At 42.6% G+C, this 21569-nt stretch overlaps 1 protein-coding gene across 1 annotated transcript; it reads left to right on the top strand.

The window, feature by feature from the left end:
• The first annotated feature begins 9661 nt into the window (after positions 1–9661).
• FCRLA (Fc receptor like A) lies at positions 9662–18156 on the top strand. The gene is made up of 6 exons (XM_043963753.1): positions 9662–9737; positions 11881–11901; positions 12162–12365; positions 14135–14398; positions 15682–15966; positions 17780–18156. The coding sequence occupies exons 1-6, from the start codon at positions 9662–9664 to the stop codon at positions 18154–18156; spliced, it is 1227 nt and encodes a 408-aa protein (XP_043819688.1).
• Positions 18157–21569: the final 3413 nt, after the last annotated feature.

Below are 21569 nucleotides of genomic sequence, written 5' to 3' on the forward strand. Positions count from 1 at the left end.
CTCCACGTTAAGGAGTTAAAAAGTGGGCAGCTAGGTGGCACAGTGGATAAAGTACCAGCCCTGAATTCAGGAGGACCTAAGTTCAAATCCAGTCTCAGACACTTGACACTTACTAGCTGCATGACCTTGGGCAAGTCACTTAACCCTCATTGCCCCGCCAAAAAAAAAAAAAAAGGAGTTAAAAAGCAAGAAATAGGTAGGCAAGATGAGCAGACAGAGAAAGCAGCAGATCATCAAAAGTTTCTTTGGTAGCAAGGTAGATCAAAATATACACTCAGAAGAAGATATCAAAGTCAAAGCTCCTACATCCAAAGCTTCTAAGAAAAATATGAATTGGTCTCAGGCCATGGAAACACTCAAAAAGGACTTTGAAGATAAAGTAAAGAGGTAGAGGAAAAAATGGAAAGAGAAATGAGAGTGATACAGGAGGGCCATGGAAAAAAACGTCAACAGCTTGAAAAGCCAAATTGGCCAGATGGAAAAGGAGGTACATAAACTCTCTGAAGAAAATAATTGCTTAAGAATTAGGATAGAGCAAATAGAAGCTAATGACTTTATGTTTCTTCTGTCTCCTTCCTCACCTTTCACACTGCCATACCAATCTGCCTCTGTTTAGAGAGCAAAACAGATAAGGTTTAAAAGACTGGTAGCCTATGCTGCTGCCTAGAGGAAGCAGGGGGGTAATGCTGTCAGTGGCAGTGGGGAGCTATCTAGCTACATGAAATTTAGTTGAAAAGGTGAGTAGGGTTGACTTCTCCAGCCAAGACTTGAAATATGTGCCTGCCCATAAGACTGATTTGAGGGGTCTTGGGTACTGCATGAAAATCATCTTGTTTTGCTGGTATCTGAGCCTCCTGGCTTGACCCTACATCATATCTTAACACCTGTCTCTTATGGTTTGGGATCTGCCAGATTTGTGATCATGAGATGTCTAAATGTAGTTAAAATAAGGCGAGGGATTCCAAGGTACAGTAAAAGGAAGGGCCTCACAAGACAGAAGTCAGCATAAGGTCAGAATCAGCAGTGAGGAAGCAAAGCAAGCCAGCTTTATTCACAGGAAATTTTTATTCATAGTTAGAGGGTCAGTTGGGAAGGATGGAAACAGGTCAGATCTCATTGGTATTCCTGGTGGAATGAAGAGGATAGGGTGCCAAGAAGGGGAAAGTCTGGTGGGTTTTTATCTGGGTAAAGCAGGACCAGGCATTAGGTAAAGAGAAGAGGAGTCTGCACTTGGAGACTGGTGAAGATCCAAGTTCAGGCAATGGCTCTGAGGAATTGGCCTCTGGTTGACTTTCAAAGTCCTCTGGGAAAAAGAGGTTTCAGCCATTAGTGCAAGTTTTATTTTGACTGTGGTTTAGTGAGTTTGAAGGTCCATTTTACTAACCTGTCTCACCTTGGGCCAAACATTTAACTTCTTTGAACTCAATTCTTCATTTATAAAGAGGAGGGAGCAGGGCTGGACTAGATGACATCTAGGGTCCTGTCTGGTTCTATGAAGCACACTTCTGATCTGGACACCGTCTCCTGTCTCCAGGCTCCAAGTGCCTTGCTTAGCAACCCTGATCTCTGATAACTGACCTCTAGTTTCATATAACCAGCTTAGGGCTTCTGCTCTCTCTTGTAAGGGGGACCTTTCATCCCTGGCTTTTCTGTGTTCCAAAGTTTGAGAAGTCCTAGCCGACACTATGAAGGACTCTGCAGTCCCAATTCATGTCAGGCATGTTAGAAGTGGCACCTATTTTATGTAAACTGGACAGGTTTTCCTTTAAGTTGTGGGTATTGTCATTTCTTTGGTTTCCTTGCTGCCTGAAATATAAAAGTTTCAGCCTTTGGGGAGTTGGTGCTGGAGATTTTAGGGGAATTTCACTGCATAGTCAGGAGCATATTCTGATATCAATGCCTATTTCAGAGGAGTAGTGCTTTATCCAAATTGTATTCTTTTAAAATATTCTCCTAAGTAAAGTTGTTTCTTATTGCATTTTATGGTGTGCAAGTGTCTCATTGCATTCTAACACTATGTTAGAATCAAGTTACAGTATGTCTAACTGTGACTTGATCAGACCAATAGAAGCCTGGAAGGGTCTATCTACCACAGGTTGGGCACAAGAAATCCATGTAAACATTTGGGGTGGATCTTCTAAATCTGAACATCTCACGTTTTTTTTTTTGAGTTACTGCAATTCTGCTTTACCATAGAGCACAGCACTTTCTTTGACGCTGGAACACAATGCTGGGCAGTTCTGTGCCTGTGTCTCCCATGTCATGTAATCAATTCCAAAGACCTTTTTTTTTTTTTTTTGGCAGGGCAATGAGGGTTAAGTGACTTGCCCAGAGTCACACAGCTAGTAAGTGTCAAGTTTCTGAGGCCAGATTTGAACTCAGGTCCTTTCTGAATCCAGGGGCAGTGCTTTATCCACTGTGTCACCTGGCTGCCCTGTCTCATTGCATTCTAATCCTAAACCAGAATCACTATACTGACTGAGCCAACCCTGGCTCAGAATGGCAGCTCCTGTCTCCATCCCTCACCAGAGAAGGCAAGAAGGAGCATCACCAGTAGAAATTCACAAGGCAAGGGTGAGAAAGGGTCTTTTTGGTCTAAGGAGTAGCATAAATCCTTGCCCAGGTTCACACAGCTATTAAGTGTTTGGTGGCATAGTAGATAGAGTACTGGCCCTGAGTTTGGGAAGATCTGAGTTCAAATCTGACCTCAGACACTAGCTGTGTGACCCTGGGCAAGTCACATAACACCAATTGCCTTAAACATCTGGGGCCACCTCCAGTTTTTGTGATGTATATCTTGCCACTGGACCCAGGCTCTGAAGGAGAAAGTGAGGCTGGTAACTTTGCACAGCTCTCCCTCACTTAAATCCAATTCACTGCAAGTCACAACATCACCCTGTTATCATGGTCCTCTTTGAGAACGAAGGACAAACAACAACAGCATGAATACACTTTGATAAGTGAGTCACATCCCCTACTAATTACATTCATGAAATATTGAGTAAATATTTAAATAAAAATTTAGTATATCTACTATGTGCAAGTCTGGGGATACCAATATGAAATATGAAACAGAACTTGCCCTTAAGGAGAGTATGATTTAACTGTGTACTCAGATACCCATGGGGAAGAGTGGGAATAAGCATGTATATAGCACCTACTATACACAAGATACTATGCTAAGCCCTTTACAAATATTATCTTATTTAATACTCACAACTCTATGAGGTAGGTTCTGCTATTATTCCCATTTTATAGTTGAAGAAACTGAAGCAAAGAGGCTAAGTGACTTGGCCAGGGTCACACAGTTAGTAAGTGTTTGAGGTCAGATTTGAATTCAGGGCTTTGTGATTTCAGGCCCAGTACTCTATCCACTGTACCACCTAGCTGCCTCTATGGTACAAGGCATAAACCAGAGAAGACTAAAGGAGATATTCAGCAGTGTACTATGAGAGTTCAAAGAAGGGAGAGAGGTCCCTTTTATCTATAGTAGGGGTAAGAAATCATGGAAATCATCCTGGAGGAGGTGTCACCTGAGTTAGGCCTCAAAAGAAGATACATTCCAACAGGTAGAGATGGGAGGAGGTAGGTAATTAAATTTCATCCATGCAGGGAGATGAGAAAATAGTTGTGAAGGTAGGATAGGGCAAGATAGGAGTGGGGGACAATGAGGATTCCAATTTGAGTGGAAACAGAATGAAACGAGGCTAGAAAATTAGGTTGGAAGGAAATCATGGAGGGCCTTGAATCCAAAACAAAGATTTTACACTTCAGCAGATAACAGAGCAACCGACACGATATAGAAAACTCTGAGCAGAGGCAGAAGATTGGATGCTGCATTGGTTACTGTGTGAAGGATATATTGGATTTGTGGGAGATGGAAGAGAGATGAGAGACAGGAAGAATAGTTAGGAGTTATGTGGGCCTGAACTAGAGGGAGTAGTGTGGATTTGTATAGAAAAGAGATGGCAGACTGGGTTTGCAGTCCTATTCCTTGGAGGATGGCAAGAAGCCATCGGATTCTTAAGAGAAGGGGGCTGCATAATATGCAAAAAAGGATCTTGAAAGGGAAGGTTTTGTTGAGGAGGGATAGGTCTCCAAAACCAAGCATCAAAGGAGAAGAATGGTCATCTACTTCATAGGCAGAGAAAATATTGTAGAAAGAATATCATTCTGGGTTTGAGTTCCAGTTTTGCTATTTACTAAGTACATAAACATGATCCAATCATCTATCTTCCCTGGCCTTCTGTTTACTTATCTGTAAAATGGGGATAATAATGACTATTCTACCTCCCTTACTACATTGCTATGAAGATAGAATAATTACAAGTCACATTACATGGCATTTTGTTGTTTATAGATCATAAAATAATAGCTGACATTTTTATAAGGCATTATGGTTTACAAAGTTCTTTGCATGCTTAATTTAATTTTATCTTCTAGAATTCTGGGAGGTAGGTAATTTTCTACTTGGATGGATTTGTGATTTCAGTTCTGAAAATTAGCAACCACTGCTGGACCTAATGGGCTAGGGCAATGGGTTCTCTCTCTCTCTTTCTCTCTCCCCACTAAGGGACCTATCTGTTCATCCAAGCAACACAGGCCAATTTTAACAGTAGTGAAGAGCCTGGCTTCTAATGCCACAGGTTAGACTCCTTTTCTCCCACCCTTCAACTCATTATACCCTCCACCCCCACCCCAGTGTCCTAGGGGAAATCGTTTAATCTTGAGTTTTGATTAATATCTAGAGTCTGTCTCATGTGGTGAGTAGAAAGGTACTACACACAGAAAGGTGTGCAATGTAAAATAGGCATGGGACAGATATCTATTTCCCCCACACAAAGCAGTGCTTAACATAAAAAGTATCTCTCAAGTGTGCATTAAAAAAACAACATGGTGGGGCAGCTAGATGGTGCAGTGGCTAGAGCACCGGCCCTGGAGTCAGGAGTACCTGAGTTCAAATCCGGCCTCAGACACTTAATACTTACTAGCTGTGTGACCCTAGGCAAGTCACTTAACCCTCATTCCCCCACAAAAAACAAAAACAAACAGAAAACAAAAAAACAAAAAACAACAACAAAAGCCCTTAAAACACAATCTGATGACTAAAATGGCTGTACATGAAGCAGTTTTCAGGGCTTCTGCCTAAGCATTTTTACATTTTACTCACTCTGCTCTGTCCTCCTCAAGGTAGATAACTTTTGTTTATTTGGTTTTTGTTTTTGGTTTTTTTGCAGGGCAATGGGAATTAAGCGACTTTCCCAGGGTCACGAAGCTAGTTAAATGTCAAGTGTCTGAGGTCAAATTTGAACTCAGGTCCTCCTGAATCCAGGGCTGGTGCTTTATCCATTGCGCCACCTAACTACCCCTTAAGGTATATATCTTTTGGTAAGTCATGCCAGGAATTGGGTCAACCCAGCACTTGCCCATCATCTCCAAGAGCATAAACCCACCTAGAGACCAGCCAGCTCTACTGCTGGATCTAATATTTCCAACCTTTCAAACTCATGAGGTTATCTCTGAGACTGGACATATCCATCTCAGGATCAATGTTTGATCACATATCATCTGGCAGAGGAACACAAAGCAGAAAATGCCATTAGAGGCTCAGGCTTGACTCATTTAAGTCCCTCATGTACTCTGCAAGTATTGAGAGAAGTCACAACCAAAGATAAGTTATTCCTTTTTAATTTTTTAATTTTTTATTTTTTGCGGGGCAATGGGGGTTAAGTAACTTGCCCAGGGTCACACAGCTAGTAAGTGTCAAGTGTCTGAGGCCGGATTGGAACTCAGGTACTCCTGAATCCAGGGCCGGTGCTTTATCCACTGCGCCACCTAGCCGCCCCCTAAGTTATTCCTTTTTAAAAGTTCACTGAGTCATCAGCTCTTCCTACTCAGTGAGTAATCAGCTGATTGTGGCTTTGTTACCCACAATATTCAACCAAGTATGAAGCTAATATACATGATTGACTGTACTCAAGAAGGGCAGCTTTGCATATGCCCTATTTTGTACACAATGATAAAGATGCTCCTTCCAACACCTTATAGAATGACCCACCCACAGCTTCTCATTCTCTGTGACTCTTGTCCATGCAATGGAGAACAGGCTGTCCATTGGTTGTTCCTCCTTCTTGACATGTGATCAGTGAGGTGAGTAGGTAGTGCGAGTATTTTCTGCATTTTATAGCTGAAGAAATTCAAGCCTGATGTCCTGTAACTATTAACTGTCAGAGTTAGAACTTTTTTTTTGTCTGTTTTTTGTTTTTTGGTGAGGCAATTGGGGTTAAGTGACTTGCCCAAGGTCACACAAAGTTAGAACTCTTAAACTCTGTCTTGGCTTCTCTTTCTGCTATAGAGAAGTCTGCTTGTGACTCCTCTAAAATATGCTGAAGCACTTGGTGCATTAAAATGTATCAGGTAGGTGTAAGATTTCCTTATTATCTATTTAACAATTTCGTTTAGGGCAGGCCTGGGTTGTTCTTTCTCTTCTGGGCCCATAGAGTCTCTTGCACCCCACCTGCTACAAGGTTCGTTGCCTCAAAGTCTCCTTTTGCTAAACTCTCCCCACCATAACCAAATTCAGCTCCTCCCAGAGTAGATGGGGGCCAACCTCATGAGAACATGTGTCCCTTGAACAATGGAAATTTTCTTTTTTAAAAAAACATTTATTTTTAGATTCATAAATGTTCAAGCTTCAAAGAAAGTGATACACCTGATGCCTAATGATGGGGTCAGAGCAGAGCAATCACATGCTATGGTCACATACAGCTCCAAATAGGTGGGAGAGTGTCTAGAGGAAGGCAGCTAGGATGGTGGAGGACCTTGGGCCCATGCTATCTGAGAATTAGGTGAAGGGATTGGAATGCTTAGCCTGAAGAGAAGACTTGGAGGAGAGAGGGTGTCTCGAAGGCTATTTTCAAGTACCTGAAGGATGGTCATTTATTTATTTATTTTAATTATAATAAGAAACATTTTTATTTAAAGTTTTGAGTTCCAAACTCTATCCCTCTTTCCCTCCCTCTCTTCCCTCCCCCCCGCCGAGGTGAAATACAGGTTATACATGTGCAATTATATAAAACATTACCATATTAGTTATTTTGTATAAGAAAACTTAAATAAAAGAAAAAATGAAAGTGAAAAATAGCATGTTTCAGTCTGTGCTCCATCAATATCAGTTCTTTCTTTGGAGGTGGATAGTATGCTTCATCATTAGTCCTTTGGGATTACCTTGCATCATTGCATTGCTGAATATAGTTAAGTTGGGGGCAGTTAGGTGATGAAGCAGATAAAGTACCAGCCCTGGATTCAGGAGGACCTGAGTTCAAATCTGACCTCAGACACTTAAGACTTACTAGCTGTGTGACCCTGGGCAAGTTACTTAACCCTCATTGCCCTGCCCCCCCCCCAAAAAAAATTCTAGATGAATATAGTTAAATCATTCACAGTTCTTCATCAAACAATATTGCTGTCAATGTTATTCTGGTTCTGCTCACTTCACTATGCATCAGTTCAGATAAGTCTTTCCAAGACTTTCTGAAATCTTCCTGCTTGTGATTTCTTATAGTAAAATAATATTTCATTACAATCACGTACCTCAGCTTGTTTAGCCATTTCCCAATTGACAGGCATCCTTTTGATTTCCAATTCTTAGCCACCACAGAAAGCTGCTATAAATACTTTTGTACAAATAGGTCCTTCTCTCTCCCCCTCTCTCTTTTTTTGTTTGGTTGTTTTTTTGCAGGACAATGAGGGTTAAGTGACTTGCCCAGGGTCAGACAGCTAGTAAATGTCAAGTGTCTGAGGCCAGATTTGAACTCAGGTCCTCCTGAATTCAGGGTAGGTGCTTTATCTACTGCATCACCTAGTTGCCCCTCTTTCTCTCTTTTGGATGTCTTTGGGATATAAACCTAGCAGTGGTATTGCTGGATCAAAGAGTATGCACAGGTTTATAGCCCTTTGGGCACAGTTCCAAATTGCTCTCCAGAATGGTTTGATCAATTCACAACTTCACTAACAGTGGATTAGCATCCCAGTTTTCCTACATCCCTTCCAACATCCAATATTTTCCTTTTCGTGGTGATATTTGCCACTCTGATAGATATGAGGTGCTACCTCAGAGCTGTTTTAATTTTAATTTCTCTTATCAATAGTGATTTAGAGCTTTTTTTCATATGACTAGATAGCCTTGATTTCTTTGTCTGAAAACTGTCTGTTCAAATCCTTTGATCATTTATCAACTGGGGAATGACTTGCATTTTTATAAATTTGACTCACTTCTCTAGATACTTGAGAAATGAGAGGGCTGTCATTTAAAAGACAGATTAGATTTTCACTATTTGGCACCAGAGCATAGAACAAGAAAGAATTGGTGGGAATCACAAAGAAGAAAATTCAGGCATAATGTTGGGAAAAAATCACTCTTTAACAATTAGAGCCATACAAAAGCAGAATGGATTGCCTTAAGGGGTGGTGAGTTCCTCTTCCTTGGAGATCTTCAGGCAAAAGCTGGAAGACCAATTGTCAGGTAAGTTATAGTGAGGGTTCCTTCATTGTATGGCTTAGACAAAGTGGCTACTGAGGCCCTTGCCAATTCTCAAGTGCTGTGATTCCATGACTCCAACCTCCATGCAACACAGTATTCACCTCAGAATTTCGGACTTCCCTAGGCTTCAATTGCCTTCTGCTTTAAAGCAAAATAGACCTTCCCCTGTCCCTGAGAGACAGCATCTCTATCATTCTTCATGAGCCCCCTATACTAAGTGTAAACTTCCTGGAAACATAGGTCAGAATATAAGGAGAGAAAAAGAGGTCACAGAGAGACCTCTAATAGAAAGGATAATGGAACTAGTGAGGCGGTTCAGAGGTGAAAAGAGATGTTGTCACTGTCCTATCTCTTGTCCCAGATCCTCCTCCTTGGGTTTCTCAAGACATCTGATCCCTCCTATCTCCAGTTTCTTCGGGATCAGTGGATGTCTCTGGCAGGAGCCTGGGTCCCATGTCCTCTGGGTACAAACTCTTTCAGTACTTTTGTCAGGGAAGAGAAAGCTGTCTACCATGAATTAAAATTTTTAAAAAATACACGTCAAATCTCACGACACAAATACAACTGGCAGACTCTGTCAGCAAACTTTCAGATCAGTGGGGCTGACCAGAACAGACTTAGAGTTTGTTTCTCCATTGCTCCATCTTGTTTGGGAATTTTGTCACTGGTGGTAACAAATGAGGATGGGACTGGAACACCCGGGTCTGTGGCCTGGCTCTGCCAGTGGTATCCTGTGTGAGCCCTTGTACAAATTGCTTCTTTTCTCTTGACCTCAGTTTCTCCATCTGTAAAATGAAACAACTCTTGCACTCCTCCTCTATCTCCCAGAGCTGGGGTTATCAGTTAGATAATAGATAATCACAGCTGTGAATGAGTTTTTAACAAAAGGGGCATGGGATGAAAGTTCTCCAGATATCCTGAATTACCTTTAAAAAGCAAAAGTCTGGAGATGATGTAGGGGATGAAAACTGAAAACAAACATGCAAACGAGCTGGAAATAACCCTGAGGTAAAGTAAAGAGACAGTTATGTTGAGTTCCTCTTTTCTAATTTAAGAGGTTTCATGCTAAACCCTATCAGTAAGTTGGAGGTAACAAGAGATCCAAAGACACCCATGAGGATGTTACTGTGGGAATCTGCTCCCTGGGCTCCTCTCCTCTCTCCTGTGAGACTGTGGGCGGCCCTGCTGCTCCTGGGTGAGAAGTGTTTGAGCATTTGTGTGTGCTCTCTGTCTTGGTGCTTGGGTGTGAGTATGCTTTTCAGTGTCTAAATGTATATCTGTCTATGGGTGAAGAAAGAAGCTGGGTATGGTAATGTGCCCCTATAATCTCTGCTTCTTGGGGGAGGATCTTTTGAATTTGGGAGCTCTGAGCTGCATTAGGGAAAAAGCCAACTGGGTTTCTTTGATGTCTGGCATTAATATGGTAAACTTGGTAGGGGGAGAAGGGAGAGTTACCAGGGAGTTACCAAGGAGGGTCCAAGCGGCCCAGATTGGAAGTGGAGCAGATCAAATCTGATCAATATTGTGGTCAAGTCCATGAGGGATGATTTCACTTCTAACCTGAGCAAGATAGGAAGAGAAAGGAAGGCTGAAAGGAAGCCAGGAAGGGAGGAAAAAAGGAAGGGAGAGGAAGTAAGGAAGACAGGGAGGAATAGAGAAGGGATGGATTAAAAAGAGGCTTTATATTGACCTCGCCACTTTAATATTGTTACATATTGATGGTCAGAATTGATTTTTGGAAGAAGTGAGTATTCAAGAGAGATTTGAATTTGGATTGACTGGGAAGTTTAATAAACAAAGTTTGGGAAGTTACCAGGATGTCCTGTCAGGGACACAGGTACAGGGTCTGGGGAAGGACCTGGAATAAGTTGAACTGATAGATGTTGCTGAAGGAGGAGATAGAAGTAAGGTCCTTAAAGGTGAATATTAGTCCTTGGTTGCATGAGGAAAGCTAAAGAAAGCAAAGAAGAGATCTGTTTAGAGACTCGAGCAATCAATTAACAAACATTTATTAAGCACCTACTATGGGTCAGATATAATGCAGAGTAATGGATATACAAAGACAACAGTGAAATAGTCCCAACTCTCAACTGAAGGAAACAACACACATCTAAGTAAGCATACATTGAATATATACAAAATAGGTTCATGGTGATTTGATTAAGGAGGGCACTAGGACCAAGGTGGTTCTTCAAGGTTGAGCTTGTGGTGAGTCTTAGAGGAAAGGAGGGATCCTAAGAAGGGAAGAGCAAGTGCATTCCAGCTATGGCAGACAGACAGGGCAAAGGCACAGAGGAAGGAGATGGAGGGTCATGCATGAGAAACAGTGAGGAGGACAGTCTGGCTGGACTGCAGCACATGTGAAGAGGTGTGATATGGAATGACTGGAATGATTGGTTGAGATTAAGTTGTTGAAGAATTTAAATGGCAAATAGAAGTGTGTATATTTGATCTTAGAAGTAATAGGGGAGTCACCAGACCAGGGATAGGTATTTAATTATAGGATTTGGGATAGACTAAAGTTGAACTGGGGAAGATGGGACCAAGGTGTGGGCTTGTGAAGAGGCCATGCATGTTGGGGACTAGGGAAGAGAGCCTTTGGCATAGGAGGATGAGACAGAGACAGAGACAGAGAGACAGGGGGGGGGGGCGGGGGGGGGAGGGAGAGAGAGAGAATTCATTCGTGCATTAAGAAGCAGAGTAAGTGTAGGTATGGGGTAGGACAGTGGTCCTGAATTTTGAGAAAAGGGTTAAAGATGGCTGTTGCAATGACCAGCAAAACTAGATGGCAGAGGGATAAGCTAAAGACAAGGGCTGTCACTGCCTTAGAAATGTTGAGGTAGCAGAGATCACCCAGGAAGAGATGCCTGATAGATGCTGGACTGGAGAGAAGATGATGGGAGGTGGAGGACAGAGTCAAGTGGTGGTAGCCTTCTGTGAGGAAAGGTGTTCAAGGCTGTATGGGTAAATAAAGTCTTCCTGGGAAAGCACAGAGAAGGGATAAAAATCACCAGCAGAGTACAGGAAACCTCATCCTGTCCCTGAACTTGTCCCTTCATAGAAGCAGATTCCCAGAGTTTTATCTAGTCTAACCATAATTCCCTTTGGTATAGTGGAGAAGGTTGGGTTTGGAGTCAGAGGACCTGGGTTGGAATCTTGGCTCGGCCACTTCCAGCTTTGTGACCTTAGGCAGGTCACAGCTTTTCTGGGCCTCAGTTTCCTCATTCATGCATGAGGGAGTTGGATTAGATGACTTCTAACACCCAGGTCTAAATCTGATCCATCCAGTTCCTTCCCACCACTCCAGTGCCTGATCACCAGTCTCTGGTCTCTTACAGGAACAGCAGGCAGTCGAGCTGGTGAGTTCACCATTCCCTCCCCTCTATTTCCCTCACCCTTCTCCGCCCCACAGTATCTTAGAGAAGCAGTGTCAGTGACTCAAAGGAGTGAAGGAAGTTTTGAAGGAAAGGCTTGGGGTCTCCAGCTCTGCCCTGGAACTGACCATTTCCTGAGTGAGGGGTGGGGATACAGACAAGGGCAGGGAAGGCTACATTCCCTTAGAGAATCCTTCTGCTGTCCTACAGTCCAAGAGGTCCTCTTAGTTCACCTTGTGCCTCAGTGTTCCAGGGACAACCAATGACCCTGCAGTATGAGGGGGAATCACCTCCTGGGAGTGTCAGCAACCAGGACAAGGAGGTCTTCAGGACACCAAACTTCAGCTCTCATGTCAGCCAGACCTCTGGGACAGAATCAGAGGGATACTCCTACGAGACCTTCAAGGGCTATACTTTCAGCAACCCCTTACACTTGATCGTATCATACGGTAAGTGAAGTTTCCTGATCCAGTTCCATCTCTCTACCTGTCTCCATGCTTAGGGTCCTTCCTAGCTTCAGTCAAAGCCCCAGCCCAACCCAAGGCCAAACCTTAGACCTCATCTCCCATCCCAACCTTGTTCCAAGATCAACCTTGGGACCCACTTGCCCAGTTCTCCCTCTCCTACCTTTCCCACATTAAGATCACCAGGTAATTATGCCCAAAGGGCGATAAAGCTGTGCATACCCTTTGACCCAGCAATACCACTTTTAGGTCTTTTTCCCAAAGAAATCATGGGAAGGGGAAAGGGACCCACATGTACAAAAATATTTATAGCTGCTCTTTACGTGGTATCAAGGAATTGGAAGTTGAGGGGGTGCCCATCAATTGGGGAATGGCTGGACAAGTTGTGGTATATGAATACAATGGAATACTATTGTGCTGTAAGAAATGATGAACAGGAGGAGTTCAGAGAAACCTGGAGGGTCTTACGTGAGCTGATGATGAGTGAGATGAGCAGAACCAGAAGAACATTGTACACAGTATCATCAACATTGAGTGTTGACCTACTGTGATGGACTATATTCTTCTCACCAATGCAATGGTACAGAAGAGTTCCAGGGAACTCATGATAGAAGAGGATCTCCAAATCCAAGAAAAAAAAAAAAAAGAACTGTGGAGTATAGATGCTGATTGAACCATACTATTTCTTTTGTTTTGGGTGCTGTTGTTTTTTTTTTTCTATTTTGAGGTTTTGCATCATTGCTCCAATTTTTTTCTCTTATAACAGGACTAATGCAGAAATAAGATTAATGTTATTATGTGTATATATATGTGTGTATAGATATATCTATATCTATATGTATATAGATATATAGATATAACCTATATCAGATTACCTGCTGTCTAGGGGAGGGGGGGAGGGGAGGGAGGGAGAAAAATCTGAAATTGTAAAGCTTGTATAAACAAAAGTTGAGAACTATCTTTACATGTAACGGAAAAAATAAAATACCTCATATGTAAAAAAAAAAAAAATCACCAGGTTAGCCTATTCTATCCCCTAGAGCACTAGGTTTTCCTGTCTTGGCCAGGTTTTTCCCAACACTGACCTAAGGCCTGGGTGCTGATTTTTTTTTTTTTTGCGGGGCAATGAGGGTTAAGTGACTTGCCCAGGGTCACACAGTTAGTAAGTATCAAGTGTCTGAGCCTGGATTTGAACTCAGGTCCTCCTGAATCCAGGGAGTTTTATCCACTGTCTGAAAATGTACTGCAAGATTCAGTGAAAAGGGGAAAACTGACAACTAGGATAAGAAATTTGATATCTCCTGCCCATGGAGTTTGGGCCATGACAGTCATGCAGTGCTGAGGGAATGGGTCATGGAGATGGGCTGGTGAAGGAGGGAGCTGAGTTCAAAATGAGGTATGTGAGGGGGAACTCCCTTCTGGATGCCAGTTACTGGATAGGAGGGCTCTCTGTGTTAGTCCCATTACCTCTGTTGCTACAGCCCTTTTAGACTAATGTCCTCAGGAAACTGTCCCTAGCGACACAATGGGCCTCTCCATTTCCCCCTTCTCCAACTTTCTCTGTAGTTCAGGAGGCCTCTAGCAGTGCAGGCAATCAGCCCATCCCCCACATACTCGGGGTTCTGAGTTGGCAGAAACCTCAGAGAGAAAATGAGGCGAGCCAAGGCTGGGAAAGTGTGGGAGGATGGGGATAGAGAGAATGAATGGTTGTAATTCTGAAGCAATGAAGTGATTCCTCCTATCTTGGACCGCAGATTGGTTGATACTGCAGGGCCCTGCTCAGCCTGTGTTCGAGGGTGACTCTCTGATCCTTCACTGCCTGGCATGGGGAGATTGGCCTCTGTCCCAGGTCACTTTCTACCGAGATGGCTCAGCTTTGAGCCCCCCGGGACCTGACACAGTGTTCTCTATCAGCATGGTTCATACAGTGGACAGCGGGCACTACTACTGCAGTGGCATCTTCAAGAGGCCTGGCCCTGGAGCCAAGAAGGCAACTGCTGTGTTCTTTAGAGTACAAGGTATAAGCTGGGGCAGGGGGCAGGGGGCAGGGTAGGTGCTGGTGCCATGAATGAGAGCCTTTGTTAGGGGTCAGTGCCCCAGGCTGGTTGTTAAACATTTCCCAATTGCATTTTTTTTTTTTTGGTGAGGCAACTGGGGTTAAGTGACTTGCCCAGGGTCACACAGCTAGCAAGTGTCAAGAGTCTGAGGCCGGATTTGAACTCAGGTCCTCCTGAATCCAGTGCCGGTGCTCTATCCACTGTGCCACCTAGCTGCCCCCCAATTGCATTTTAATCTGGTTAGGGTCCACTCCTTAGTTTGACACCTCTGCTCTAGGCAATCCTCTGATTATAAATTTCAGAGATGGTGCCAGCCTATGTGGTAGAGAGGGTTTTCTCAGCCCATACCAGTGAAGTCACAAATTGAGTCCCTATCAGGCATTGTGCTAGGATTACAAAGACAAAACAGAAACAATCTTTTTCCTCAAGGAATTTGCATTCTAATGGGGAAATATAACATGGAGCCAAGTAAGCAAATACAAAGTATATTTAAAGTCATTTCAGGCAGAAGGAGAGGGTGGTGATATTCTGTGGAGTTGTCCAACTAATAGTATGTTTAACAACCAGTTTTACCAGGGGGGAAAAGTATAAATGACACACAATCAACAAAACAGTAAATTAAGCTCTGATATGTAGGTTTGCTGATTTCTGAGGTGTAAATGCTCACACTGAAAATCTAGCAACTGGCTCTTATGAGTCCCAACCAGCTGGCTCCAGCACAGCCCTGTTAAATCCAGATAGATGATAGATAGATAAATACATACATACATACATACATACATACATACATACATATGTATAGATATATAGTCACAGATATAGATATAGATAAATATCTATATCCATGTCTGTCTATCTTTCTATCATCTATCTAAATATCGATCCATCTAACATCTATCTACCTATCTATCTATGTACCTATCTATGTATCATCTCTGAAGAACCATTTCTACTTGAAGACATGAACATTAGCCCTCAGGGAGATCATAGTCTAAAAAGGATAGTGGTCCCATCAAGTAACTCAAAGCTGAAGAGAGATATATATCATGGCCTTCTGGGAGAGGGAAAGGAAGAAGAGAGGGCAGGGAATGGGAAGAAATCTCAGAGTTGGGAATGGGAGTGTGATGGGAATTCTGCTTGCCCTGTGTATATCAGGTATGGGCTGTGTTTACTCCCACTCCCCCCAACCCATCCTGATAGTTCTCCTTTCTCACTTCCTCCTCTACCACCTGCCTTCTCCCCAGAGCTGTTTCCACCTCCAACAATGACTGCAACCCCTTCCACTAAACCCCAGGAGGGAAGCCAGATGACCCTGAGCTGTGAGACAAAGCTGAACCCCCAGAGATCAGGCTCCCTGCTTCAGTTCTCTTTCTACAAGGACGGCAGGATGGTTCGGGCCAAAGGCAGTTCCCCACAATACAGGATCCCAACAGTGCAGCTGGGAGACTCTGGATCATATGGGTGTGAAGCCGCCACAGAGCATGGTCATATCCGGAAACAGAGTCTCAGGCTTGAGATTCAGGTGCAGAGTGAGTGTGTTGGGGATAGGGGGTGGGAGGGCAGGGAATGGGGCTGATGGGTTAGGTGTGACACACCCCGGGGAGCTGTCTATACAAGAGAAGCAAAGAGGGGATGGCAGAAAGCTCTGGATAACTTAATTTATCCATATTCATGGTACTGTGAAGGGAATAAAAGAAAATACTCTTAAGTATTTTCCTTCGTCCCAGCCCCAGTCCCTACCATGGTGCTTCTCCACCTGAAGCTTCACTATTCAAGTAACAACTCCTGGATAATGAGTCAAGAAGACCTAGAGTTAGCTTGGTTGGGGGCCTTCTGCAATTGTTATGGCTATAGTTATGGTCAAGGATCAGCCTATGGTGGCCACCAAAGGAGTCCACCCTTTGACAACTCTACAGCAATAAGTCAAGGACATAAAAAGGCTAGTCCACATGAACATCTCCTTAATAAAAAACAAACAAAAAACCAGGCTGTTTTATTTATAGTTTAAACCCAGAAAGACTAAATCTCTGGGACAGTTGGAGTATAATTCAACTCAAATTACTAGAAAGCTTCCCTAGGTTACTTCCATTTCTATTCTTTGAAAAGACTAAGAATTGATTAACACATCCTATGCAATGGAGCCACTAGGTGGTGAAGTGGATAAAGTGCTGGACCTGGAGTCAGGAAGATTCATATTTCTGAGTTCAAATCTGGACTCAGACACTTACTAGCTGTGTGACTCTGGGCAGGCCAATTATGTCAAATGAGCCAGAGAAGAAAATAGCAAACCCCTCCAGTAACTTTGCCAAGAAAACCCCAAATGGCACCACAAAGCGTCAGACATGACTGAACAACAATGCAATAAAGTTGTGGAATTCTCCAACTTGCATCTCTTCCCCCAGTATAAATGATGGTGGTGGTGGGTAGTCATTGTATGTAGATGTTGATGTGAACAAAGAGAAAGTACTCATCCTCTTCCCCATCCAAAATTCTTCCTTCTAGTCATTTGCCCCCAGATTCAAGGGAAGATTAAACATTCTTCCTGTCCTTGATTCTTATAGTTGTTCCCAAAGTGCATGGCAGCTTGGTCAGGAAATGGAGTTAGAAGGTCTGTCTTTGACTATTGCTCCTGTCCCATCAACATGCCCAGTCACGCCCTAGGACAGCCCTAGCAATTCCTTATCCTACATTGTTATGGTACTTTCTGTTTATGCATTGTGTGTGTGTGTGTATGTGTGTGTGTGTGTGTGTGTGTGTGTGTGTGTGTGTGTTAGGGGAAGAAAAAAGCATGGAGGAAGAACAGTGCTCAGGGATCCTGGAATGACAGTTCCCCTGGCTCATTTCTCCCCCATATATCAAGGCCCCACAATGTCTAGCATAGACAGACCTAAGAGAATAGAGGCTTCCCTATCATCAAAGACCAAGCTGTTACTGACTTTGCAACACAGTATAAACACTGTCCAACCTTTGGTATATGCTGCCCCTTAAGATCTCCGGCATCTTTCAGTCTGTTACAGTACACTCCCAGAGGTACACACAACTTGGGGAACACAGATTCATAAGGACATCTCTTCTATGCAGAGGTCTCAACCAGCCACTTTTCCTTCCTTCCTGACAATGACACCCGTTCTACAGAATGAGGAACAGTTTAGAAATTCTGGTCGAGAAGCCTGGGCTAGCTCTGTTTTTATAGGTTGACCGTAGGCAATCTCACTGGGGACAGAGGCTACTGAGAACATCAGGGTTGTTAGTAACAGTTGTCTTCCTACTCCATAAATTGCACCAACTTTCTGCCAGTATACAACACTGGGACCCCGACTTCTACTTTGTGTCTTCTAACAGATTCTACCTCAAGAAGCCCTCTCAGATCAACAGCTCCATCTCCTTCAGATCCAGCTCCTGAAAAACCAGCAGCTCCAAAACCAGCTCCTCCAGATCCTCGAAGACCTTCTCAATCTGGCCCCCCTTCTTCAGGGAGTCAGCCTTCTGAGGCTCCATGCTCCAAACCGCCCCTAATGATGCAAGATCCCCACCTGAACTACCAGATGCAAATCCTGCTCAGTCACATGGAGAATGTGAGAACCCTACTGGGCCATCTGGTTCTAGAACTCAGGGATCTCTCTGGCCGTCTTGAGTCCAGGGCTTCAGGAGCAGCCAAAGGGCCAGCCCCCAAGGCCCATGGAGCTCCAGGAACTTCTAGGGGTCCACAGAGGGAATGAGCCTGAGACCAGATTCTCATTTTGATAATTGGATCTAGGTCTTGAGTCTTTTTTCCTGTGGTTTTGTGTCCCCATTGATTCATGCTTTTCTCTAATTCTAGGTGGGGAACATTTGGTCAATTTTGGGGTTTTGTGTGTGTGTGTGTGTGTGTGTGTGTGTGTGTGTGTGTGTGTGTCTAATTCTGGAGCAGGAATTAGGACCATCTGGCAAAAGAGTCTTGGGGAAGACTCTTCTCCCTCCTGCCACCCTTGCCCCATGAGATACATGGGCCACCAGATAGCTATGAAGACAACTAGGCTTCCCTGGACACGTTGGCTCTCATGTCAGTGGTTATAGTTTAAATGGAAGGGTTTTAGATAATATTGTCAGACCTCTCACTTGATAAGTTACTGTAATCTCTGATACAGGTATACCCAGAGAGAGGATGGCTCAGAAATTATGGTTAAGTACTCAGATGACATTGATGATGGTATGACTCAGTCATCACCATCAAACTTTCAGTGTTCTCTGTGCTCAAGACCTCGAAGAATAGCCATTCATTACTCAAGACTTCCCTAAGGACACATACTCAAGGAATACAGTAACTCCCAGAGAAAGCCATCCAAAAATATCAGACCTCCAGGGCTACCTGATTCTATCACAAAATAGTGTCACTTGACTCATTAATAATCCCTCCCTCCAAGACAGCTTTGTAATAGCAGTGGAATGGTCAGTCTTACAAACATTAACCCAGAAGTTTCTCTTAGCTTTTATCAGCTCCTCACAGGCAGCCCAGCACAGGATTATAGGTTGCAGGATAGATTGGACCTTAGAAACCATTGCATCCTACTTCTTCAAGGAAATGTGAGGCCTTAGAGAGGTTAGATAACTTTTTCAAGGTTGCACAGCTATTAAATGAAAGAGGAAAGAATCAATTCCATGTGCTCAGATTCCAAGATCAAGGTTCTTTTCCATGTGCTACAGAGAGAGGTTGATTAGGTTCTTAGAAGCAATGCCTTGAACCGAATTCCTTAGTGTAATAGTTTAGTAATTCTCACACCCATTTTCCCCTCCTCCTAAACTTTAGTTATTCACTAGGTTCAGGAAGTCAATCATAGCACCATTAAACTGGCACCTATTGTGTTCAGAGCTCTATCCTCAGCACTGAGGAGATGCCTAGTCCCTGCCCTCAGGGAGTTTTCTCAAAGATGGGGCAGAAGAGACACACATATGTGCCTCAAAATAATACCTTCAGAAGCATGATTCAAAATAAAACAAACTGAATACATAATGACTAGTGCATAGGTCATAGGGTGAATAATCAGTCATAGGACTAATTAGCTTAATCAATGGAAGCTTCTTGGAGAAGGTGAGATTTGAGTTAAATTTCTGGGTAGCATTTAGCTCTGTAGCTCTGGGATCCCTAGAAATATCATCATTGGTCTTAAAGGTCAGAAAAAAAAGATATATGTAGAGGAGGGAGGATGTGTGGACATAGGTACCTAAGGTAAAGATAAATCCCTATCATCATAGCAGGTTCCAGCAATAAACATATAGTATTTGCTTTTATATCTATGTTGTTTCTGAACCTTAACTATCAACTCATGAGACGTCATCCATCCCCCTGTCCCTGATAGGGATTTGAAACCTAACAGGGAGATTATTTTCCTCTGCTAAGTGAAAAGTCCTCTTGGTCCATAATCATTGCTAGCACTCAATATTAGTTTTTGAACATATACATGTATATAAAATATTATATATATATATATATATATGTGTGTGCTCGTATTATATATATATGCGCCTTTCAAAGTCCTTTCCTGGGGTTTTGGCTCCTAGAATTGTTCTTTCAGTGATAGGCATTGTGAGTCAAATCAATTAAGGAACTTGAAGAAACATTTGGAAATCTTCAGTCAAAGCAATGAGCTCACCAACTGCCATCTGGTCAGTCAGTTCTGTCTGTAAGCTGAGCTACACACTGAAGGTAGCCTCCTATCTCTCTTCTTTTCCCATAACCAGTTTTGAAAGGTCAGGAGAGTGAGCCTCCAAGAGTCTAGGAATTGGAGTTCAACTCGGGTTTTGTAGCCAGCCCAGGACTGTACCTTTAGGACCCAACCCTGTATTAGCTGAGATGAGGACTCTTCAATGGGAACTTGGTGGGACTGTAGAAACTATGGTAAGTCTGAGTCCTAAAGACAAAGGTGATATAGGAGAGAATGTGTCACTGAAGAGTTTGGGGGAAATGTTTGTATTTTTGTTCTTGCTGTATCTTAGAAGCAAATATTCTTTTGTAAAAGCTAATTTTTTTAAAAAGCCACATTTTCAATTACTTTTCAGATGACTTTGGACAGTGACTCAGTAGTCATATTTGCCAGTTCTTTCAGTACCTGATGATGTAGTTCATCTGGGTCAGGTGATTTAAATTTATCAAAGGCAACCAGGTGTTCTATTACTATCTTCTCACAAATGTTGATATGAACTCTCTGTTAATCATTTTTGTTCTGTCATTTCTAGTACAAAAGTCATCCTCATTGATGGAGAAAATAGAAGTAAAATAAAATTGAACAGCTCTATCTTCTTTTTGCTATCAAATATCACTGTCACACCCACCCCAAAACAAGCTCTTATCTTTCCTTTGATCATTTTTTCTCCCCAATATAGCTAAAAGGAACACCCATTATTTTTATTTTGTTTAATTTCCCTAATCAGACTCAGTTCATTCTGAGCTTAGTATTTCTGACATTATTTTTACAGAACTATGCCATTCTCTTATAGTCTTCCTCTAAATAAAAACATTAATTTTCCTGTTGTTGGTCAAAATGTGAGATTTTTGTCCCATATTTATATGCTCCCAGAGGAACTGAACCTCACCAATATTGACATTCTTATAAAAAATGAAACCAGAAGACTTAAAATAGTATAATTAAATGGAAGGATGGCTCCCAAGTTATTTTCAAAGAGACAAAAAAGTTGGCAGCATTGCTCACTTTGTTTATCCAAAAGCAATTTAAAAAAATGATCATGATGAGCATATGTAAAAAAGACCACCCTGAAGATAATCACAACTCATGTGTCAACATCTGCTGAAAACAGAGGATGAAGAAAAGAAAATTCCATGAAGAACTTGGCAAGATACTCCAAACCAGCTCCACATACATCTTAATGACTAGTGACTTCTATGAGAAATTAGGGAACAGGGAAAAATATGTTGAAAAACATGGTTAAAGATTAAGGAAGAGGCCAAAGGCTTATAGATTACTTAGAAATCTCACATCTGTGTATCAGCAGTACTTCAAGAAGAGAGCTGGAAAGAGCTGGACAGAGTGAGCACGAACAATCTCACCAAAAAATAAAATTGAGTATATATCTTAACAGACAAATAACAACTGATTATAAATGTGGAAGTCATGTGAGAATCAGCTGCCTGTGGGTA

This window comes from Dromiciops gliroides, chromosome 4, assembly GCF_019393635.1.
Source record: "Dromiciops gliroides isolate mDroGli1 chromosome 4, mDroGli1.pri, whole genome shotgun sequence".
In the NCBI taxonomy this organism is placed as follows: domain Eukaryota; kingdom Metazoa; phylum Chordata; class Mammalia; order Microbiotheria; family Microbiotheriidae; genus Dromiciops; species Dromiciops gliroides.